This window comes from Hyperoodon ampullatus (genome assembly GCF_949752795.1).
Source record: "Hyperoodon ampullatus genome assembly, chromosome: 13".
Lineage (NCBI taxonomy): Eukaryota > Metazoa > Chordata > Mammalia > Artiodactyla > Ziphiidae > Hyperoodon > Hyperoodon ampullatus.
The window spans coordinates 19042383-19066503 of NC_136926.1; the positions used below are offsets into that span (position 1 = coordinate 19042383).

A 24121-nucleotide genomic window follows, 5' to 3' on the forward strand; every position below is an offset into this window, starting at 1 on the left:
ACAGAGTTGACATCTAAAACTCATCCCTCAGGCCTCTTTGTGGATTTGGTCCACAGCTTTAGGGTAGCGTCCAAGCCAGTGTTGCTCAGATTTCAGGATTTCACAAACTAGTGAAATTACAGACAGAATCTTTTGGACTGACTTTGAGTTGTCAGCCTGTTATACTGTAAAGAATGAAAAGTGATGGCCATCTCCTTTCATCTTCCGCCTTGTTTCAGAAAACATTATTGACATCTGGCTTTGTTAAAATCTCCATGCCTGGTCTTTACTGCCCAGTTTGCTGGGAAAGGTGCACGAGTCATCACCGTCCAGCATCTGTGAACAAACCCCAAGGGGCTGAGGGCAGCCCTGTGAGGTGAGTGAGGGACCCAAGAGACAAGGCTTACCAGAGACAAACACTGCCTTATATTCCTTTATTTATTATATATATGCAAATCTGTTTTATGTACAATATTTGGTCCTACCAATAATCTTACCAAGGCATTCTACTGGTAATCTTCCCCAAAATAGATTCAGGTAAAATTAGATATTTGTGCACTTCACGACTACCCAAACCTATTGATTTCAGTTTGGGGGCCATATGCATAATTCGAAATAGACATACACTAGATTAAGGCGATGAAAGTGAGCTGCGGGAAACCAAAGGATTCAGAACAACTAGACTGTGTATTTTGCTTGCATTAGAATCACAGCGTGAACAGCAAATGCTGTGCGGATCTCATAGTGCTTTTATTGTAGTGCGAGGGCTTCTGAACACCTACGTGACTGCACGGCATGGCGGGGGTGGGGTGGGGGGGCGTGTAAGCAGCCCACGTGACCTGCAGGAAGCTTCGCCAGAAGCTCATTGCTTTGCCGCCTCTCCTTTCTTGGGTTCTTGTTTCAGTTTGAAATCAGCCAGGGCGGCCTTGATGGCATCCTCGGCCAGCACTGGAAGTAAGAGAACGAAAGAGAGCCTAAGTTTCTAGAATCTGCAGGAACAGTCTTAGGAAGAGAATCTTTAAGAGCCGAGGTAGCAGTGCTGGGACAGGCTTAACAGAATCACCTCACCAGGGTGCTGGGCGAGGCGCAGGCCTGCAGGCCGACGGCTGTTTCCTGAGCCGGATCCCTCCTGCGGGGCGGCTCTGGGGACAGCCTGTGCGGCAAGTACCCGAGATTCTAGGTTAGTTCCTTAGCCTCTTGGACGATCATGTTTTCTTGCTGTGATAGGGTGAGGGCTTTGTACATAAAGTGTCTGATGCAAAGGAGGGACACAACAAATGTTAGTTCTCAGCTGCTGTCAGGGAAGTCGGGATAAATGCGGTGGACGCTGGTGACACTGGATGGCATTACTTAGGTCGTGCCAGTTTGTGGCTGGGATGGCATTTGCCGGCACTCTCTAGTGACCGCAAGTGTGGAAACTTTTATTTTGGAGTCGATATTAAAAGGGAGGCTTTGGGGAAAATAAACACTGAGAGAGCTGGAATGACAGCAGAGAGAGTTGGCTAAAGGTTTCAGTACCCAAGAAGGCCTAATGAAAAGGCGGGGGGTTCCTCTGATACCATGCGAAAAGGTTTACAGGCTATGGCCTTTATTCACGGGTATTTGAAACTGCAGCGCATGTGGAAAGAACTCGGGTCTCAGCAGACCTCCATCCCTGTGCAGCACTCACTTCTTCTCTTGTGAGTCCTACCCTGGCAGGAGGCCTGGCCCTCTGCTGATTTTTAACTAATTTGGTCAGTAAATCTCCATCAATAAGCTTAGGCTACTGTTTCCCATAACCTCCTTCCCCTAGAAGGTTGAGATTTGAAAAGCTTTAGACTGAAATGGAAAGCCAAGTATAAGCCTTAAGGCATCTGGACTTTCTCTTAGGGAGAGTGCAGAGGGGGATATTGCACAACTGGGCTTAGTCATTGCATATACACAGATGCAGACCCCGACAGTGATGGCATCTGGAAAGGAAGTGAGGAAACGCACAACAAACAGGATTATGGTGAAAGCGGCATTTTCTCCTTTACTGGTCCCAACTTCACCATAGCCGGGTAAACAGCACAGATAAGACTGGGGTTTAGACTCTGGCCCTCCCACTGAGGAGCTGTGTGACTGGGGGGCTTTAACCTGAGCCCTCGTTTCCTCCTCTGTGTGGGCAGAGGTAATGACACCTCTGGGGACTGGAGGACGTTCCTGAGGGTTAGAAGTGAGGCCACAACGTGCTCGGCATGATGCTTGGCCCACACCACCCACGCAGGACTCCCCTGGAGGCCGCGGTGAGACCATGGGCTCTAACCCTCTGGATTGTGAGAACGGACTCCATGAGCTGTAACCCTCGGAGGCTGTAAAGGTGGACTCCACGACCCGAAAGGACTCGCCGTTCCCCTGTCACAAATCAAGTGGATGCCATTACAAAACTGCCCTAACTGTCCGAGCCCATCGGCATCCTGGAGGGGCCACTTACTGGAGCAGTGCAGTTTCACAGGCGGGAGGCACAGCTCCTTGGCGATGTCCGTGTTTTTGATGGTCAAGGCTTCCTCCACCTGAGAGGCAGATGGGACAGACGGGAAGTTTTAGTGATGCTCTGTCTGGTGGGACAGAAAATAAAAAGGGCCGAAGAGGCCCCCACGACAGGGTGGTGGGGGACGATTTCCATTTAATAACTCCAGACAGAGGACTCCCACTTCCATGTCCAGGCTGCAGCTTGGCTCCTCAAGTACAAAGTATATGCACCTGCATTGCTCAGCTGGGGTAAGCCACGCCCGCAGAGAGGCTGCCACGAGGCAGGAGTGGACCCTGGGAGGAGTCTCTGAGGGATCTGCTTGAGGTCGCCAGCAACTTGAGCCTTTTTAAAAAGGCAGTGATGTTCTATGCTGGTTTTGACTCTCAGCTTCTCTGGTGTCCTTATACTAAATGTTCAGAATAAATCCCGTCAACTCTAAGTGCTAGATGGCGTCAGGGAGGCGGGAGGGGTGGCACCCAGGCTGGCAGCACCCGGGCCAGTGGCACAGACAGCTCCTGGAAGGAGAGCTCTTGGGGCTCATCCCCTGCCCCAAGGAGAACCTTTCTCCTCTAGGCGGACTAAAAAGGATGCCTGGGGTTTGTCGAGAGCCCAGGGGCATAACAGGAGGCAGGCCTACCTGGAACGGAGCCCCGCTGTCTTAAGGAAAGTGATTTCCCCCCCTGCCCCCCAATCTCCCAATCCACTAACTCCACTGAATTATGCTTCAACTTCTGTGGCTGGAAACTCAGATGGGAGTCTCTCAGGGTCAGAGAAAGGCCCTCTCCCCACTTTCTGATCACATTCACGGGGCCAGGCCCTGGGAGCACAGGTGCCCTGTCTCCTCATTTCCTCTTTCCCTGAGGATAGTTGTGGACAAATCACTTCACAGCCACCTCTGGCCCGAACAGGTTAGGTCTCTGCTTCCCTGGCCCTGAGGACCTTGCCGGCCAGGAGGCCCTGAGCCACGGGGAGCCGGCGGCACGTGGCCTGGTACATGCCTCTGTGACTCAGCTCCCAGAACCTGGGCCCGTGGGGCTGCAAAGGTGAGCACCTGCGGTTTGGTTTTTCTGAGAGGTTTGAATGGCGACAGGATTTTAGAAAGGCTAGTTTGTTATTTCATGAATCCTTGTAAGCCATCTGCACTCCCTCCTGAAGCACCATGGGAGGAAACAAACAAAACAAACCACAAGGGAACCGCCCCCAGAGCAGACTTAGACTTCTAAGAAATGATAACAGCGGTGACCCTGGAGAAAGCCAAAGATTTCTTTTCACTTCTATTGTGTTAGAGGGGGAAGTGAGGATCTTTTTTCGATTTAGTTAAAAACAAAACACCATCAAAACCCCCAAACAAATAAAAATGATCAACAACAAAAAACTCCAAACTAAAAAACACTTAAAATTATCCGTAATTCCCAACGTGGAGAAGAATTTAATAAAAACCTCGGTAAGCAAAATTAAAAAGAAAATTCTTAGCATATTTAGAAAAAAAAATCATAGGTTTTTGGTTTGTTTGTTCACACTCACTAGACCCTTCCCTTAACTGAGAGCCAGGTTTGTGGAGAGTGTGACTTAATTCTAGTTTGCAGGAACCTACCGTCTTCCCCTTTACCCATTCGGTGGCTAGCGAGCTGGAGGCAATCGCAGAACCACAGCCAAATGTTTTAAACCTGGCGTCCACGATCTTCCCCTTTTCATCCACTTGAATCTAGAAAAGAGGCAGGAGTTAGCAGAGGTTCTGGTGTGCCCCATAGAACCTGGCGCTCATGGAGGCCCACGGGGCGCTCCCTGAGAGCTTTGGTCCTGCTTTCTGCACTTAAAAGTTTGGGCACTAATTACTGAGTTTCCTCTGTTCCAAAGAGCTCAGTGATGAGAAGATAAAAGCAGGAACAACTATACAGAATTATACAGGCCTAGCTAGTAAAGATCAACCAAAAAATATGCCTCCTGCCGCCCCCAACCCTAGCCTGATTTTTGGCTATGAGGTTCTCCTCCCAGCTGCTGGGTCAATGTGCGTCTTTAAACACTGGGAGAGTCTGCAATAAAGGTCTCTGGATGATGCTTTTTCCTTTGGCGCCAGACTGCATGTAGTAGTTCCCTCTTGCCTTGTTTCTGTTTTCCAAGATAGTCATGAAGCTGTCTGGCAAGCTGCCCACCACAGTGACGAAGGAGATGTGGAGAAAGCTATGGTTCACCCAGAGTGCCAGGCACTACCTGCATGTCATCTCCAACGTGGGGGAGGTTTGATATATTGCGTTTCCTGTCTCTTTGGGGATTGCTAACTGAACAGCTGTGGTTTTCCTTTGATTGGTGAAATTCACAAAAGATTTCACTTAGCTAAGTTGGAATTTAGGCTGGTACAGTGAGCACAAAGGTGAGATCAGTTCACTATGTCAGAAAGGGTCAGCGTAGTTTACCAGTGTGACTAGCATTCAGCCCCTGCTCGAGTCATTTATAACACTGACTTGTCCCATCTCACAGGAATCGAGATGGGGACCAGATGCAATGCTATACACGTAAATGCTCTGTCAACTACGGAGCACTGTACAAGCAAAGGGGTCAGCGTTACCACCAGTAAAGATGGGAACCAGGAGTACCTGTAATTTCATGACATCACCACACGCTGGAGCTCCCACCAGTCCGGTTCCAACATTTTTAGATGTCTTATCAAGGGACCCCACGTTTCGGGGATTTTCATAATGATCAACAACCTGAAACGAAAGGGTGAACAGAAATCACAGTCACTCTTTTTTGCTGTTGGTCTCCCCGACTTTGATGGCAAGGTCCTTGAAGTCAGCAAGCTGAACCTGGCAGGCCATCACTAAACACCAAATTTCACCTTGGAGTGTATTCAGAGATTCCAGATAGTGGCGAAAAATCAGCAAAATCGTGTCTTAATTCCGTAGGGTTTTGAACCACAAATAATTACTTGACCTTTAACCACCCAAGTCACCAGAGTTGGGCTCAAACAGCATTTTTGTAATTTCCAAAGAAAATCCGTTCTCAAAGGATGATGATTATTCGAAAATCCTAAAAGTAAGTATGGTCCAGAAATGGAAGGGTTTCCCAGAGCCTCAAGGAGACTGTTACAGGAGGAACAAGGCTATGGAATACGTCCCTTTGTGTGTGAAAATAATAAATATCTCATTACTGTATTTCAGGGCCCTGAAATCTCTCTGGTGCAGCAGCGCACCCTGGTGGCGGAAAGGCTCGTGTCAACAACACACATCCCTGGGTCGGGGAGGAGTGAAGTCCGTGGGGAAACGCGCGGAAGCCAGAACAGAATAAACATCTATTCAAACTGGCACACGGAAGGCTTTAAAAACCTTGACGTTTGTTTACCAGTTGGCAGTAAGTATCCCGATCTTTCCAGTCCCCTCCCCCACCTCCACCCCAGCTATCCAACCACGGATTTTGACTCCAATCCCAAGGACCAACAAGATAATGTCCAATCTGGACTTTCTGCCCCGGCTTGATTCACCGCATTCTTTAGTCAACCGGTTCCCGAGTGAGAGAGTCTCATGTTTAGGGACTTTCCACCCCCAGAAGGTAAAGGCTGCAAACTATGCACCTATCTCTACTCACAGCTCACCACCACTCCACACAGAAAACAAAAATTAAAACGTTATGACTGTTCGTTACATGTCCATCTCCACTCGGGGGCTCTGAGCTCCTGCAACAGTAACATCACCCTAAGTGGCCTCCCTGTGCCAGGCACCCTGCCGAGGACTCCGCAGGCATGGTCTCGAGTACGGGGGGCTGCTAAGACCCCATATGACAAGTGGGGAAACAGGTTCTGCGCAGGGCACTGACTTGCCCAAGGTCACGTGGCCAGGGCGGTGGCCTTGGCTGAAGCCGCACCCCGCGCCGCTGTGTGTCGGGCTGGCAAGTCACTGCAGGACCCTGCTTCCTGAGCTGTTGGGGGTTTAAAGGCTGGATGCACGAGATCGCGGCCAGAGGCCGGGCCCACGGGCAGTGGCCACTAGATGAGCGGGAGCTGTCATTTTTATTTCAGGCGCGGTTAGTGCCCCTGCGCAGGGAGGGAAAGTCCAGGCGGATTCGCGCGAGGGGCGGCCCCTCCGTTGGGGCCAGGGGCGGCCCGTACCCTGGGTCGCAGTGGGGCCTCCCGGGCCCCGGAGTTCCCGGGCCCCGCAGAGTCTTTCCTAGGCCGGGCCTCCGCTAGGATGCCCGCACTCTCGGTTGTCCTCGCACTCCCGCCCAATCCCGCCCGCTCCTACCTTCTTGTGATAGAGCCGAGCCGGAGCTGACAGCTCCCGGACCGGCAGACGCGGGGCCCGGAGCAGCAGTGCCGAAGTCGCCCGCCTCAGACGTCCTGCTCCAGCTGCCGCCATCTTGCGAGCTTGCGCCTGCGCAGGCCTAGTGCGAGACCGAGGCGGAGGGCGCGCGTGCGCAAGTCGGCTCCTAGCTTGGAGCGCGCTCCCTCTAATGTCCCGGCGACTTCGCGCCTGAGCCCTCCCGCTCCGTGCACGTGTACGCGCTTTGGTCCCGCCTTGGCCACGCCCCTCCGGGGCGGGCGGGGCGCGGAGCCCGGGCTGGACGCAGAGCCCAAAGGTCTGGAGTCGCAGGAGTATTTGTCCTCCGTGATGGGTTCTGGATCTGAGGGGCTTCGGGCTGGAGTTCGGGGCCCAAGTTTGCGTTCACAAAGTCCACCGCCGGAATGCGCAGAGGATCAACCAGTCCACCTTTCTTAGCCCTGTTTTGCAGCTTAGGAAGTTGAGGATCAGAGCGGTGTAGTAGCTTGTCCTAGGTTGCCCGGAGAGTTAGACTCAGTTGGGATTCAAACTTGAACAATCCTGAGTTGGAATCCCGTTTCTGCTCCTAACTGGCTGTGTGATCCTAGGTGAATGACAGCGTCTTTCTAAGCTTCGATCTTCTCTTTTGTACTAATTCAAGGACAGTTCTTTCATCCATTGAGCAAATATGTGTTGAGTATCTACTTTTTGTCAAGGTGCTTTGGGAATCCAACGGAAAGAAAAACATAATTTCTGACATAATTAAGCTTGCTAATGAGTGAGAAAGGCAATAAATAGACACACCAAGGCTTTCCTACGTCAAAGTGGAAAGCTTAGCTAAAAGAATACTTTGCCCTGATTTTAAAAAGTGTGTATGTTTGTCTCTATTTCTCTCTCTATAAAAAAGCAAACTGTCACAATTTATATGAAAAGGCATGGCAATGAAGAGATTCTAAGTAAATGTTTACTAATGTAGTTTATTAATATTGGTTTGCAGAATATGATCCTATAAAACCAGAAAACGCACATGTGTATTTAACTGCTAGGCACCAGGCATTACATAAAGGGGAGGAATCTCTTTGGGAAGTGAGTTTTTCTCATGAATGGTGCAGTCGATCCTTCCCCGAGGACTTACACTTTTCTCTGCATTTGAGGCTCAGTTACTGGGGAGACTGAACCACGCGCCAGGTCAGAATAGGCGGTAAGGCATTAATTCCAAGAATCATTTTGACCTTCTCAAGATGGCGGCAAACCCTTAATGTCAATCATCACGCTCACTTCCTCTATGGCTTCCACTTCCTGTCTAAGGACCCAACTTCTGTCCGAAGTTGTGGCGAAACACGTGCCCTGTTAGTGAGTTCTTTTTTCCTCCGACGAGAACTATTAAAAGTATCTAAAATAACATGAGTTTCGTGTATTTCGAGGTTTTGCCGTCATCCGTGGCTCACGGTTTCTCTCTAGGTGGCAGGAGAGCGCGGTTTTGATCAGGCGCGCGCCGCGGGCAGCTTTTACTTCAGTGGGTCTTCGGCGGCAGAGTGAGGACCCGGGAGTCACTGTAAGCGCAAGATGGCGACGGCGGCCGCAGCATCGGCTTCGGAAGCGGAGGCTGAGCCCAAGGCCGGGCCCAAGGCCGAGGGGGAGGAGGTTGAAGCTAAGGAGGCTAGGACGAGGAGGAAGGTGTTATCGCGGGCCGTGGCCGCCGCGACGTACAAGACCGTGGGGCCGGAGTGGGACCAGCAGGAGGAAGGCGTGAGTGAGAGCGATGGAGATGAGGAGTACGCCATGGCTTCCTCGGCCGAGAGCTCCCCGGGGGAGTACGCGTGGGAGTACGACGAAGAGGAGAAGAACCAGCTGGAGATCGAGCGGCTGGAGGAGCAGGTGAGCGCGGGGGTGGGCGGCGGGCTCCTTCCCTCAGGTTCCCGGGCCCCGGCCCGCCTCCCTTGTCCTCGGCGGTAATAAAGCCGCCAAGGCCGCCAAAGCGCAGTTCATCAGCGCGTCTCCCGTCTTTCGAGCGCTTCCTGCTCGCCAGGTGATTTGCAACCGTTATCCCATTGAACCCTCGCAAGAACCCTTTGAAGGAAGTAGTGTATTTCCCGTTTTATGGGAGGAAACTGAGGCTTTTGGTGGAAGGAATTTTTTTGCTCAAGATTACACTTCCTGCAAATGGCGAGACAGGCTTTTGGCGAGACAGGCTTTGAACTTTGAAACGACTCCAGAACTCCCGCTTTTAGCCACACCGTTCAGCTGTCCAGCACGAGAAATAAAATTTTATTTCTAAAAGAGAGTTATTTGCCTGTAGGAATGACGACGATGATGAACTATGGCGTGGTCGAGAAAATATTGACCATGACGGTGATAATAGAAATGGAAAGGGAGAGATTTCAGCGTCTGGAGCCTAAGGCCCCAGTTCTGGCTCTTCCACCCTTGCGTGCGCTTGGGCGAATTTCTTAATCTCTCTCAGCCTCGGCTTCCTCATTTGTAAATTGGGAGAAACGATTTCCGCACATAGGTTTGTTATAATGGTAATTAAAGCCCGGGGCCTGGCACTAGTAGCTACGTGATTTCTAATCTGTAACCTTATGAGTTACAGGTGGTGGTATCTCTTGTGTAATCTAGGATTCCAGCAGGAAGTAGGTGACACATTCAAGTTAGGAAAGTTTGAGAAAAGGTCAGTAAAGGGACTACTGTGTCTAGGGCAGGGAAATCAGAAGTGAAGGTTCGGTACCCCAGGGCTAGTAGCAGCAGGACCTTTAGGTGTCCACCTTTAGGTCTGAAGAAGCGATGGGAGGGACTGGCTTTCCAAGTAGTTGTGTGGAGCGAACACCTGAGAGGAGGTGAGACGTTTGTTCTAGGGGTGCGGCCCCAGTTTCCCATCAGGGATTGGGGTGGGGAAGAAGTACCCTGACCTACCGCTCTGCCTTCTCCAAACAGTCTGCTGGTGCCGTCTGCTGGAAGCAAGACAGCCAGAGACCTCATCAGTGTGGTCCACACGGTGGGTCACAGGACAGGGAAGAGAGAGGGTGGAGTGGATTTGGAGGGGCAAACGGATGGAGCACATTCTCATTTTACAGATGAGGAAACCGAGGCACAGAAGGAATGATGAAATGATTTGCTTAGTCACTTGTAAGGGGTTTTGAACTTTTCAGGGTTGTCTGTGGACTGAATGCCACATTGGCTATGAAATTACTTAGTGATGTGAGGTTGTTAGCCTGGGTTTCTCACTTAACTTTGCTGGGTGTGAGATTCCTTATAACGTCCTCTCTCGAGGTGATGTTTTTGTTAAGTTGTGAAACAGTTATATTATCTCTTGGTATACCTGTCCCACTTGTCATCGCTTCTGAACCAGCTGGGGGTAGGCAGGTGGTTACCATTTCTGCTTTTTATAAATAAGCGCGCCAAAGTCCAATCAGTCTTTTATTCATTCAGCAGTGTAATACGAGGTGCCAGGCGGACTGTGTCCCTGTCCTGGTGGAAGGAAATCTGTTCTTCTGGCCTTGGGCCTTTCAATGAGCCATGAGCTTACTCGGTAGGGGAAAGAGGATTACCTTTTTAAGGGAAGGGGAGGCTTGGAAGCAGAGCGATTAAGTCCGTGATGAGGGTACCCAGCTTACTAGAGAGGATGGGTCAGGGCAGAGGTCACTGGCCTACTGGTATTGTGCAGTTGCCAGCCCTGCCTCAGGCCACCAAAGGTGACCACACAGGATGGGATCCGGCAGGTGATGGTGAATTGAAGAGCCTCTGGCTTTATCCTCTTTTCCGGGGGGTCTAGAAATGGACTTTTCCAATTTTTCCAAAACTCCCTCCCACCTCCTCCTAATCCCACAGCCTCTAGTTCCTGCTGTAACAACTTTCCTGGTGGAGCATGATGGTCGGTAACTTCCAGAGAGGGCTGTGAAACCCTCGGCCTTGTCGTATTTGCAAATTCCTTCCAGTTCTCGCCCTGAATGTGTTTATGAAAGCTCACAGTTAGTAGTGTCTGTCCATGTAACAAAAGCGGAGATTTCCCACCATTTGTGTTTGTGGCCTGAAACTAAAAGTGGCACCTCATGGTGTCTTACAGGTCATGTCAGCGCTCTGAGCCTGCTGTCCCAATTGGTAAAGGGAGGGTTGTAGTAGTGCCTCCCTCACCGGGCTGTTGTGGAGCTTAAGTGACAAGAGGTGTGTAAAGCTCCAGGCACAGTCTGACACACAGTAGATGCAGTGATGGGACCTGCTCCCTTCTCCTCCCCCCCCCTTCCTGTGATTGCAGCTAAGTGTCCTCTCCACCAGGCCTCTCTGTCACCTCTCCGCCCCCAGTCCAGGGCCAGGTTGTGCTGTTAGGGAGTTAGGAAATCAATTCTCAGAGCACTTGCACGTTGGCTAAGCCTCCTCTTTCTTCAAAGCATCCTTTGTCGTTAACAGTGTTCTGAGACCAGACTAGACCGGCACATGTGCTCATTTGTCAGTGCTGGCTGAACACTCTGGAAAGTCTCTTAAATACCTGTCAGTGTGCATTTAATGTACATGCTCTCAGAGCACCTCTTCATATATAGTATCTTCATTATTTGGGCCTAAAAATCAGAAATTTAGATCAAGAACCATCCTAGAGACAGTTCCTTTACTTCAGTGAGTTTTGTACGTTTCTCTTCTGACCTCCCTGTGGTGTTCACGGGAGGGCCGCTTGCATAGACATTACTCAGGCTGGCTAGGCAGGACTTGCCCACCCCCCTTCACACTCAGAAAACACATTCAGACCCAGGTGAGTTGCGAGTGATGGGGTGACAGGGAGAACTGCGCCTGCTCCTTCTTGAGGAGAGTACATCTTCCATGGTCTTCAGTTCTTTCACTGTGGTTACTTGTGTGACACACTTGACAGCCAATTTTGAGACGTCAGTGCATCATGGCAGTCCACTTGAGATGCAGAGGTGTACTCCAGTGCCTTCCGGTACAGACGGGGAGACAGAACCCGTGGACGTTAGAACACTTGTGTCCTGACCTCGTCCTGTCCTTTTTCAGCCTATCACATAATCATGGGGTGGGTTCAGCCTGTCAAGTTTTATAAATCATGAGCAGGAGAACATTGCTAAAAGATTTTTTTTTAAATTATAGGTCATGGGCTTACCTGATATTGATTCTTCTTTATTATCTATTTGTGTGTAATTTGATACATACAAAGCAGTTCACATCTGTAAACTGTAAAGGATGGTAATGAGATGAACACCCTTGCTCTAAGAGTGGGGACTTCATCAGTACTGCTGCCCGTCCCTACGGCTTCTCCCCGGTTCCAGTGCCCTGCCTTGACCCCATCCCCTCCTCAAACCCAGGTAACTGCTTTTTTGAATCTTGAGTGCTTCCTTCTCTTTTAAAACATGTATAGTTTTATCCTCTAAGTATGCATTCCTAAGCATATATTGTCCACTTTTGTTTGTTTTTGAGCTTTTAAAAAAGTGTATCATGCAATGTGTAATCATCCGGGACTGCTTTCCACTCAGCAGTGTGTTTCTAAGATTCAGCCGTGTTCTTGCAGTTGCAGGTTATCCATTTTGACTGCTGTGTGTTCAGTACACCAGGGTGTGAGTAGCCCACAGCTTATTGGTTGTTCTGGCATTTGAATTGCTTACAGTTTTTTTTTTTTTTCCTATTACAAACAAGCTACAAGGAACATTGTTACTGTTAAACTGTGCCAGTCTCAAACCCTGTAAGAGTTTATCTAAGTCAGTATTTTTCAAACTGGGGCCATGGTCATGGGTCATGAATTCATTTTAGTGGATACACCCAGTGTCCCTCTGTGATATACTTTCTGGTTGCGTGGGTCTGTTTCTGGGCGCTTTCTAGTGTTCTGTTGGTCAGTTTGTCTGTCCCGTGTCAATTCCGTGGTCTAACTCATTACTGCTGAGACTTGCTACCTGCTGAGACAGATCCTCCTGTGTGCAGTTTAATGCAATAACTAGGGTCTAGATTACTAAGAGTACATTGTCAAATGGCAGTGTTAGTCGAATGAATTATAGGTCATCTGTCATCTCTGGAGAGGGAAATATTTATTGCTGAAATGTGGCAGACGTTGGAAGAGTAGATACTAGTCTAGTCTTGGTGTATAGACTTAATGTAACCCCATACCCCAACTTGTGTGGAAGCTTTTTTTCTTCCCCTTAAGATTTATTTATTTATTTATTTTTGGCTGTGTTGGGTTTTCGTTGCTGCGCGCAGGCTCTCTCTAGTTGTGGCAAGAGGGGGCTACTCTTCTTTGCGGCACGCGGGCTTCTCATTGTGGTGGCTTCTCTTGTTGCGGAGCACGGGCTCCTGGCGCGTGGGCTTCAGTAGTTGTGGCTCACGGGCCCTAAAGCTCAGGCTCAGTAGTTGTGGTGCATGGGCTTAGTTGCTCTGTGGCATGTGGGATCTTCCCGGACCAGGGCTCGAACCTGTGTCCCCTGCATTGGCAGGCGGATTCTTAACCACTGCGTCACCAGGGAAGTCCCTGAAAGCTTTTTTTAAAAATTAAACTTTTCATTTTGAGGTAATTGTAGGTTTCCCTCCAGTGGCAGGAAATAATACAGAGAGATCCTGTGTACCCTTTACCCAGTTTCCCCCACTGGTGACCTTTTGTAAAACTATAGTACAGTCTCACAACCCAGGTATTGACGTTGACAAAGTCAGCACACAAATCGGCTCTGTCACCTCAGGATCCCTCCTGCTGCCCTGATAGAGCCACAGTTCCTGACCTCTAGCACCCACTAATCTGATCTCCATTTCTACAATTTTATCATTTCAATAATGTTATGTAAATGGAATCATATAGTATGTAACCTTTGGGAATGACCTTTTTTCACTCAGCATAATTCCTTCAAGATTCATCTGAGTTGTGTGTTCATTTGTTCCTTTTTATGGCTGAGTAGTATTCCGTGGCATGCATTTCCATGGTTCGTTTACCCATTCACCCATTGAAGGACCTCTGGATTCTTTCCAGATTTAGCTGTTAGGAATACAGCTGTTATGCACAACATAGGTTTTATTTCTCTGGAAAAACACCCAAGGGTGCAGTTGCTGGGTGATATGGTACTTGTGTGTTGAATTCTATAGGAAACTGCTGAAAACAGTTTTCTGAGTTGCTATACCCATTTTACATTCTCATCAGCAATGTACGAGTGATCCAGTTTTTTTGCATCTTCTCTGGCATTTGTTAGTGCCACTGTTTTTCCTTTTGGCCGTCTGATAGGTGTATAAGGATAGCTCATCGTGGTGTTAGTTTGTGCTTCCCTGACCGTTATTCATGTGCACTCACTTGCCATCTGTGTCCTCTGGATATATTGGGTTGGCCAAAAAGTTCATTCGAGTTTTTCTGTAACATCTTATGGAAAAACCCAAAAGACCTTTTTGGCCAACCCAGTACATGTTGGTTCATGTCTTTTGCCTACTTTTAATTTTATTTGGATTGTTTGTTTTTTACTGTTGAGTTTGGAGTTATATCTTTTAGATATTAGTCCTTTGTCAGATATGTGGTTTGTAAATTTTTTTTTCCAGTCTGTAGCTTGTCTTTGCATCCTCTTAACAGAATCTTTTACAGAGCAAAAAGTTTTAATTTTGATAAAGTCCTGACTTTCTGAGTGTTTTTATCGTGAATGGTTGTTGGATTTTGTCAAATGCATTTTCTGTATCAATTGATACCATGATTTTTGTTCCTTAGCTTGATATATAGTGGACTACAGTGATTGCTTTTCAAAGATAGAGCTAGCCTTGCATACCTGGAATAACTCCCACTTAGTCATGGTGTATAATTCTTTTTGTACATTGAATTTAGTTCTGTAAGTTTTCCTGTCCACTCTGTGCTAGCTGCAGTCCACTTATTTTTATTTGCTGTGTTTGCATTTTCATTCAGTTCTGTGTATTTTAAATTTTCTTTGAGAGTTCCTCTTTGACCCATAGATTATTTAGAAGCGTATTGCTTAATTTTCAAGCATTTAGAGATATTCCTACAGTAATTGATTGTTGTTATCGGAAAACATACTCTGTATGATTTAAGTTTTAAAAAATTTGTTGAGGTTTGTTTTATGGCCCAGGATATGGTCTCAGTGAATGTTTGTTGGGCACTTGAGAAAAATGTGTTATTCTGTTATTGTTGGGTAGAGTGTTCTATATATAGCAATTAGATCATGTTGATTAATGGTGTTGTTGAGTTCTTTTATATTCTTGCTGATTATCTGTTTGGTAATTCTTTTAGTTGCTGAAGTGGGGGATGTTGAAATCCCCAATATAATTGTGGATGTCTCTGTTTCTTCTTTCAGTTCTATCAGTTTTTGCTTCATCTATTTTGAGGTTCTGTTATTTGGTGCATGCACTTTTAGGATTGTTTTGTCTTCCAGGTGGGCTGATCCTTTTATCATTATGTAATGTCCCATTTTATCTCTGATAATTTTCTTTGCTCTAAAGTCTACTTTATGTGATATTAGTATAGTCACTTCTGCTTCTTTTTGTTTAATGTTTGCATGCTATATCTTTCCCCATCCTTTTACTTTGAACCTACCTACATCCTTGAATTTGAAGTGAGTTTCTTGTAATCAGCATAGAGGTGAGTTGTGTTTTTATCCACTCTACCATTCTCTGTCTTTTAATTAGTATGTTTAGATCATATACTTTGAAGGTAATTATTGATATGTTAGGTCTAAAGCCTGACATTTTATTATTTTCTGTTTGTTTCCTGTGTTGCTTGTTCTCCTGTTTCTCTTTTCTTGCCTTCGTGTGGGTTATTTGAACATTCTTTAGTATTCCAGCTTGATTTATTTATAGTGATGTTTAGAGTATTGCTTTATATAGTTTCTCAGTGGTTGCTTTGGGTATTTCAGTATATTTGACTTACATGGTATCTATGTTTTACCCCTGAGGGAAGTGTGGAAATCTTCCTATTTAGGTCCCTTTACCATTCCTCCTTTGAAATGTCATTGTTTTGGGTATCAGATAGCCTTAAAATTTTTATTTCCATTATCATACGATTTAGAAGACTCATGAAGAGAAGGATCATCTATTGTATTTACCCGTATTTCTGCTCTTTCTTCCTTCCTGATGCTCCAAGATTTCTCTTATCGTTTGCTTTCTGTTTGAAGAAATTCCTTTAGCTATTCTTTAAGAGTAAGTCTGCTAGTGACAAGTTCTTTTAGTTTTCCTTTGTCTCAGATGTACGATAGCTTTGGAAGCAATTATCTTAATTTATTAACTTTTAACTTGAAATATAAAGATAAACCTTTTTGTACCTATCACTCAACTTCATCAGTCTGTTGCCATTTTTATTTCTCCCGATAGGGATTTTCATTTGTTTGTTTGTTTAGTAAAAGAAAAGAGCTCTTACTGATGTACCTGGCACGTGCTACAGCGTGATACTAAATTACCTTTCAGTGGGATAACAAGGATAGGAGGGAGGCTCAAGAGGGAGGGGATATGGGGACATGTGTATACATACGGCTGATTCACTTTGGTGTACACCAGAAACTAACACAGTATTGTGAAGCAATTATACTCCAATAAAGCTCTATTAAAAAAAAAAACCTCACAAGAACCTTATGAGCTAGAACCTAGTGGTGTATCCCATTTTCCAGATGAGGGAATGGAGGCTTAGAAAAGTTAATAACTTGCCTCAGGTCATACTTTGTGTTTATTTATTTGCTTCATTAGAATGTTTTCTGTATTTCAGAGAGAACACACGTGTGTTCTGACAGGAATTGTAACATATTTTGAGAGAGTGTTAAGTTTATTATAAAAAGCTCTTTCTTGTGGATTTTTCTCCCTCTTCCTGAGGGTAAACGTTGCCTTGCTCTTTTCGTGGCTCTCCCACATTGCAGATGTTTTGTGCTTGTGGCAGACGTGTCGTCACCAATGGTGAAAAAAGCTGAGTTATTTTGATGATGCCATTCTAAATTTCAACTTCTGTTCCTTTTTCTTCTAGCTGTCTATCAACATCTATGACTACAACTGCCACGTGGACCTGATCCGGCTGCTTCGGTTGGAAGGGGAGCTTACCAAAGTGAGGATGGCCCGCCAGAAGATGAGCGAGATCTTCCCTTTGACCGAAGGTAAGGCTTCCGCAGTTGGGCTGCTTTTATAAACACAGAGAATTGAAGAGTGTCCTTTTTTTCCAGTGCTGAAAGTGGGACATGGTCCTTATAGAAAATTTGGAACATGTAAGTGTAGTGGAAAGAAGAGAACCCATCATCCAAAGTCAGCGAGTTTTAGTTCATCCTCTTCTAGTTTTTGCTAAACGTAGTTGTGGTCATGCGATACTGACTCATGTTTTGAATCCTTATTTCTTTATCCTAACTTTATGATAAAATATTTCTATGTAATTAAACTATTCCCCCGTTCCCTTTCTGTTTCCTGTTCTAGTATTTGTGTATTTAATCCATTCTCAGAAACAGATAACTGTAAATGTATTATAACTAAACTTCCATAAATAATTTTTAATTTAAATGTTTCATACCTTATTTGTTCCACAGTAGTTGGGCATTTAGGTTATTTCTACTTATTTGAAACATAATTACACTGAGCATCTTTGTAGTTAAATCTCCGTGAATGTACATGATTGATCTTTTAGGGACAAGTTGGAAAACAGGTCCTAGATCCAATTCTGTCCCCTTCTCCCTCCCACAAAGCATAACTGCAGAGCATAGAAGCTGAAATCACATTGCCTGGCTATATGTCTTTCTAGCTGTGTGACCTTAAACAAATTATATAAACATTCTAAGACTCAGTTTTGGAATTCTCTGGTGGCGCAGTGGTTAGGAGTCCGCCTGCCAGTGCAGGGGATGCAGGTTCGAGCCCTGGTCCGGGAGGATCCCACATGCCACGGAGCAACTAAGCCCGTGCACCACAGCTGCTGAGCCGGCGCTGTAGAGCCTGCAAGCCACAGCTACTGAAGCCTGCATGCCTAGAGCCTGTGCTCCACAATGGGAGAGGCCACCACAGTGAGGGGCCTGCGCGCCGCGGCAAAGAGTGGCCCCCGCTCCCCGCAACCAGAGAGGGCCTGCGCTCAGCAACGAAGACCCAGTGCAGCCAAAAATAAATAAATGAATAAACAAATTATTAAGACTCAGTTTTCCCAGCAGTAAAATGGGGAATAACAGTAGTTTCTGCCTTGTAGTATATTGATTGGAAGAGACATTCTGTGCACAACACTTATTAACACATGCGTGGCATGTTGTAAATGCTTAGATAGATGCCATTGTTATTAATGTCCCTGTCACCTGCCTCATAGGTTTTTGACAGAGATTGAATGAGAAAATATATCAGTGCTTTGCAAAATATAAAATGCCCAGCCACTCTAGAGATATTATGACTTTAGTGATTGATCTTCTTTGGAAGCATAAGCCTTCTATGTGCTTGGTGCAGGTTTTAAGAATTGAATTTCTGTGAACTGGGCCAGGTTGTATAAGGTGGATGAAACGTTCTCGTGCTGATGCCTCACGGTGCAGGCCCTGCTTTCAGCCCGCCCTTTGGTGCGGGGGGCGGTAATGCAGGGGACCCTGGTGTCTTGCAGAGCTCTGGCTGGAGTGGCTGCATGACGAGATCAGCATGGCCCTGGACGGCCTGGACAGAGAGCACGTGTACGACCTCTTCGAGAAAGCGGTGAAGGATTACATCTGTAAGTTCCCTGCGGGCTCTTCCGAGGGTGTCAGGTGGGCTCATCTAGCATCACTCTCTGCCGCCGTGGATTGTACTGTGAGGTGTTGCTACCCAGGAAAGAGCATTCATCCAGCGGTTGGAAAGATTGGAGTTCATTTATTATTATCATTGTGGTTTTCAATTGAGGCTTTAGGTTTTAAAATACAAGTAGAAGAAATATTTGAAGGAAGGAGGTGAATATACTCACCCCCACCATTTATCTGGCAGGGAGGACTTGCCTGGTATTTCCAGATGACTAAAGGTTACCTTTTACACATTAATTGGATTTTTAGAAGCTTTGGATGGAAGGCTTTTTTTGTTTTCCAGTACTAAAAAACTTAAACTTTGAATTTTGACATTTTTATAGATTTATAGGAAATTGCAAAGATAGTACAGAGAAGTTCTATGTACTTGCTTGATCCAGTTTCCCCCAATATCTTATGACTATAGTACAAACTCAACACCGGGAAATGGACCTTGGTACAATGTGTGTGTATATAGTTCTGCGATATTTTATCCCACCACTGCATCGAGATGCAGAATCTTCCATTACCTCGGAGATCCCTTGTCTGCTGGTCTTGACATTTTACCAGTGAAAGTGAAGTGTGGACGCCTTCCCTCCCTTAAAATCCCGTTTGATGGTATAAGTCTCTAAATATTTTCTCTACATACATTGAGGACTATATCACACAATGCTATGGACAGAGTGTTCTTAAAAATTATTTAAAATGTTTCCCCATTTTTAATTAAATATCCTTTTTTCCTATCTGATTTTCCTCACTCCTTCTGTGGGCATTTCCCCTAGTGAGAAGCATAGACCCTCTGTAAACTAGACTAACCCTCACTAAGGGCTTCAGCTCCAAGAGCTAGTTCATTTCCATTTTCATTTTGCAGCCCATATGGCAGCTCTGTACTGGTGAGCAAAAACAGAGTAGCTCACAAACCTTAGCTAAGTTCTTGGAAATGACTTCTTTCATTGAAAAAGCAAGCCTAAGGAAAACATACAGTAATTCTCATGTTGGCTTTATCTTTTTAGTATTTTTATTTTACAAGGTTAGTGTATCAGCATCAAAAATTATTTTCAGATCTCTGAAAAGTGACTTGATAGGCACAATATGTACAGTAAGAATCGATGCATTCCTAAAGAGTTTAATTCATTGGTCTTAATGCTGCAGGAGTGAGTATATAGAAGGTTTAAAAAGTGAAAGAAACAGGCAACCAGGTCTTTTTTGTTGTGTTTTAGAGATTTAAAATATCAGTAACAGGATTGGTGCTTTTAATTTTGTTTTTTCACTTTGATCAGAAGGCTTGAAAATGAATCAAGACTTAAAAGTTGAAAAATTCTAGGCTTTGCAGTCTTTCTGAAAAGTCACTCAGATTTGTAACTATTTTCATTTAAATATTTACTGGATTTCTTCAATTTTAACAAATGAGCTCTATAATCAGTCGTATTACATACTACCACGTGGCATGTACTGTTTATGGAGTCAGATCTCAATGGTTATACGTAGTAGGGCCATTAAGACAGACTTGCTTTTCGGGCTGCAGTGTTGGTACAGGGAACCTGGGATACTTGTTGGTGATGCTCTTCCCTTTCTCCATGAATGAGTACTTTTTTGGTGGGCTCATTTCTTCTGTTGTTCATCAGAACAAAAGTTTTGATGTTTGGGCATTTCATATCCTGAACTAATAGGACACTTCTCATTTTTAGGTCCTAACATTTGGCTAGAGTACGGCCAGTACTCAGTCGGCGGGATTGGTCAGAAAGGTGGCCTTGAGAAAGTCCGCTCTGTGTTTGAAAGGGCCCTCTCGTCCGTCGGGTTACACATGACCAAGGGACTCGCTGTCTGGGAGGCTTATCGGGAGTTCGAAAGTGCCATCGTAGAAGCTGCCCGGGTGAGTGACCAGTGCTTGCCTTGGCCACCCAGGGCTGTCCTCGTAAGTGGTCTTGGAGAAACATAGTTAGGCAGTAAATAAAATCACGAGTCTTTGTGGAGTAGCAGGCATGTCTTCTTTGACTAAAAAACAGATGACCCTACAACTTTTTACTGATATTTAAACATACTACTGTTGTAGTTACTGGTTCCGGGTGAGAGTACAAGGATAACGAAGTCATTCCAAAAAAAAGATTTTATATGTGTGTGTGTATACATATGTATGTGTACATATATACGTATATATATATCATGTCCCATAGTAACTGAGAGATTTAATCCCATCATAATTGCGTTTTTTAGACTAGACTATGATTTATAGAATTTTACAGTCCCCTCCCTAGTGTCTCTTTTCCACTCTGTGTGTGACCACAAAGTTGTTGTTGGTACACCGTGGAGCCCTCTCCTTAAGTTAGATCACTGTGGTTAAAGTAGCCCAGTCCCGTCTTGATTGTGTCCCTGTTGAGAAATGTGCGGTGGTGCTCTCCCCCTACCCGGACTAAGGTGTTGGGGCTGAGCCTCTGGCTGACACGTGTGGCTGTCTCGAGTGTCAGTCGTGACCCCACGTGGAGTCTGCTCCCACGCTCCCCTCGGTGTTCATGCACTTTCTGGCCACTGTACTTGTACTATTGCCCTCCCTTCATCTGGGAGTCTGTTTTCCTCTCTTGCCAGCTCCGGAGAGCCTGTAGGAGCATCCCCGGTGCCAGCTCCTCCAGGAGCCTTTCCTTGATTCCCTCCCTTCATAACAAACTCACAAACTCAGCCCTGAAAACCAGCTTGAAGCAAGCCGCCATCCTTTGATACTTGTGAGGCTTCGCTTTTGTGATGCTTATGCTGTATCTTGTTGTAGTCATTTGGGTACATTTCTTAGATTCCTTCTTGCTCTCCCCTCATAAACACTTGCTAGGGAAAACATTCACTTTTGAGCCTCGTGCAGCATTTGGCACAATACCTCGTGTATGAGAGGTCCTATGAGTTTTTTTAGTGTGAACTAAAGATGTGCTGAAATATTTTTTGAAGTAGGAAGAACCAGAGTTTGTCATTTACTACGAATTTGCTTCTTTAGCCCATAGCTGGCTTCCTTTCCCCTTTTGACCGGGAACAAACCTTTGATTCACAGCTGGAGAAAGTCCACAGTCTCTTCCGGCGACAGTTGGCGATCCCACTCTACGGTAAGAGAAAGTGACCCATCCACAGCCAGTCCTTCGTCATTCTTAGAATGCTTTGGAGCATGTCACGTGATTAGGCCTTTCCCAGCATCTTGTGAGGCGAACGTGGCTGGTGTTCATATTCTCATTGGACAGTATCACTGTGGACAAGGCCCTGGGGAAAAACATATCTTGAATTGTTCATGCTCAAGTGGGTTATGAGGGTCAGGAGGGGCAGGACTAGAAGCAGACTTCCTGACCCCTAGTTTCCTATGTTAAGACATTGTCAGGGAGGCAGAGAGGGAGTCTCTGAAAGGAATAGGGAAACTGACCCCCTGTGTTTTCTGGGGGAACTTTATTGAGTAAGAGCTCCTTTATGAGCATTTTCTCTTCAGAAGTAACCTCCATAACAGCATGGGGCTTGTACGTGGGCTAATATCCTCCTCCTGTGGAGGTGAGCTGGTGGTCCAGGAGCGCAGTCGATTGGAAGTGTTCCTATCTGAATTTCTTGGGGCTTGGGAAGGAGTCTCCTTTTGTGTGAACATATTTTGGCAAGCCAAGCCTTTGAGCTTGAACATGAGCAGTGCTGGGAGGACTTCCGAGCATGGGAAGAATTGGGTGCTGCCATCTTGTTTGTTCCCCAGGTGTGGTTATGCGTTGCACACACTCAGAACCTCTGGCCAACTTTTTTTTTTTTTTTTTTTTTTGCGGTACGTGGGCCTCTCACTGTTGTGGCCTCTCCCGTTGCGGAGCACAGGCTCCGGACCCGCAGGCTCAGCGGCCATGGCTCACAGGCCCAGCCACTCCGCGGCATGTGGGATCTTCCCGGACTGGGGCATGAACCCATGTCCCCTGCATCGGCAGGCGGACTCTCAACCACTGCGCCACCAGGGAAGCCCCCTCTGGCCAACTTTACTTGAGCCCAAGTGTTATTTCTTTTTACTTCCTGGTTTATTTGGATTGGATTTGACAAATTATGAAGTGGCTCTCCAGTCGAATCCTTGGGTGACAAGCAGAAAAGGCTAGAGCTGAGCTGGCTTCTATGTTTCATCTCACATACCAGTGTGAGGCAGTACAGCATGGTGAGCAGAGCATGAACTTGAGCCAGACTGCCTGGGTTCAAAGGCTTGTTCTCCTGTTAACTGTGGCCAGTTGATGTAACCCTCTGCTTATGTTTCCTGAACTGCAAAGTGGGAATCGTGGTAGAACCTCCCTCGTAGAGTGGTGGGGATCGAATGAGGTAATGGATGTGAAGTGTTAGAACATAGGGAGCAGTAGGTAAGTGTGGTTAGAGCGTTGCTATTTCGTTTACTCTGATTGATTAACTAGGTGGTAGGGCTGCCCAGGATGGTGCTTTGAGACAGAGTCTGAGACCAAGTCAGGGCTCAGCAGAAGAGCTCAGGATTCCATCAGTAAGAACCCTGTGGCCACAGATGTGGGAGGGGCCAGTGGCACCTGAGTCTCAGGGTTTACTCCATTTGAGTTGATAAAACCCAATGGCAAGACCCATGGGGCTGAATCCATCTCTCAATAGATATGGAGGCAACGTTTGCAGAGTATGAAGAATGGTCAGAAGACCCCATACCAGAGTCAGTAATTCAGAACTATAACAAAGCACTACAGCAGTTGGAGAAATATAAACCCTATGAAGAAGCACTGGTAAGTGTTGGTCTCTTTTACAGTAAATGTCTCTCTACAGACTTTTCCCTAATTGATAGTTGCAAGTAAAACAGTATCTTTTAACATTTGTTTTATTGTGAAATATACTATAGAGTGTATAAATGTGTACATTCAGTTTACATCCTGATAATAAAGTGAACATCCATGTACCCACCACCCAGGTTAAGAAATAGAGCATTGCCAGTACCTTAGAAGTCTCCTATGTGCCCCTCTCCGATTGCCTCCTCTTCCCTCTCCCGAGAGGTAATCACTTTCCTGACTTTTGTGATAATCATTCCCTTGCTTTTCTTTATAGTTTTACAACCTATGAACATATCCTTAATTAATATATGGTTTAATTTTGCTTGTTTTTGAACTTTTATATGAGGGAATCATGCTGTATATTTTCTTTCTACATGTTTTTTGGGTTTTACTCATATTGATAAGTATAGTTACAGTCCATTTGTTTTCACTGCTGTAAAGTTGTCTGTGTATAAACAATTTTTTTATCCGTGTTCTTAGGTGGTTGGGTTGTTTCCAGTGTTTTGCTAGGAGGAGTAGTGCTGCTCTGACCGTTCTTGGACGTATCTCTTGGTACCCATGAAAAAGAGTTTCATTCCATTACGTCAGAATGGAATTGCTGGGTCCTGGGGTGATGCTGAACTGTTTTCCAGGCTATCAGCTGCTACTCCCGCCTGCAGTGTCTGAGAGTTCTTATTGCTCTGCCAACCTGGGGTATTGACATACTTAAATGTTGGGCAATCTGATGGATCTGAAATTATAGTTTTAATTTGCACTTCCCTCATAACTAATGACGTTGAGCATCTTTTCACACCTATTGGCCATTCAGATTTCCTTAAAAAAATTTTTTTTTGAAGTGCCTGTTAAAGTCTTTGGCTCATTTTTCTTTTGGTTCATCTTTTTTCTAATTGATGTATAGGAGTCCTGGGTCTTAATCCATACTTTTGGTTGTATGTATTACAGTTTTTTCCTCCCAAGTTTGGGGCTTGTCTTTTCCTTTTTTTTTTTTTTTTTTTT

General features: G+C 45.9%; 2 protein-coding genes across 3 annotated transcripts in view; one reads left to right on the forward strand and one right to left on the reverse strand.

The window, feature by feature from the left end:
- Positions 1 to 399: 399 nt before the first annotated feature.
- On the reverse strand, positions 400 to 6835 carry ISCU (iron-sulfur cluster assembly enzyme). Its single transcript, XM_079717858.1, has 5 exons — positions 6706 to 6835; positions 5065 to 5178; positions 4065 to 4175; positions 2432 to 2510; positions 400 to 927 (listed from the first exon to the last, which is right to left on the reverse strand). The coding sequence occupies exons 1-5, from the start codon at positions 6817 to 6819 to the stop codon at positions 842 to 844; spliced, it is 504 nt and encodes a 167-aa protein (XP_079573984.1). The 5' UTR covers positions 6820 to 6835; the 3' UTR covers positions 400 to 841.
- A 1436-nt stretch (positions 6836 to 8271) lies between these two features.
- Positions 8272 to 24121, forward strand: part of SART3 (spliceosome associated factor 3, U4/U6 recycling protein) — a gene marked incomplete at both ends in the record, with an annotated part of 32135 nt that continues 16285 nt past the window's right edge. Inside the window, 6 exons of one of the 2 annotated variants that reach the window (XM_079716987.1) lie at positions 8272 to 8598; positions 16631 to 16757; positions 18218 to 18322; positions 20054 to 20238; positions 21343 to 21448; positions 22959 to 23083. In XM_079716987.1, the coding sequence (XP_079573113.1) occupies positions 8287 to 8598; positions 16631 to 16757; positions 18218 to 18322; positions 20054 to 20238; positions 21343 to 21448; positions 22959 to 23083 (960 nt within the window). The remainder of the gene's footprint in view (positions 8599 to 16630; positions 16758 to 18217; positions 18323 to 20053; positions 20239 to 21342; positions 21449 to 22958; positions 23084 to 24121) is intronic. The other variant, XM_079716986.1, reaches the window with a different exon arrangement.

Bases quoted from the DNA above. Each gene is read 5' to 3' on its own strand.
- ISCU (XM_079717858.1), bottom strand. From the start codon at position 6,819: ATGGCGGCAGCTGGAGCAGGACGTCTGAGGCGGGCGACTTCGGCACTG. The intron at 5,179-6,705 runs GTAGGAGCGGGC...CTTTCGTTTCAG, and splicing joins CTCGGCTCTATCACAAGAAG to GTTGTTGATCATTATGAAAA. The intron at 4,176-5,064 runs GTACTCCTGGTT...CCTCTTTTCTAG, and splicing joins GTGATGTCATGAAATTACAG to ATTCAAGTGGATGAAAAGGG.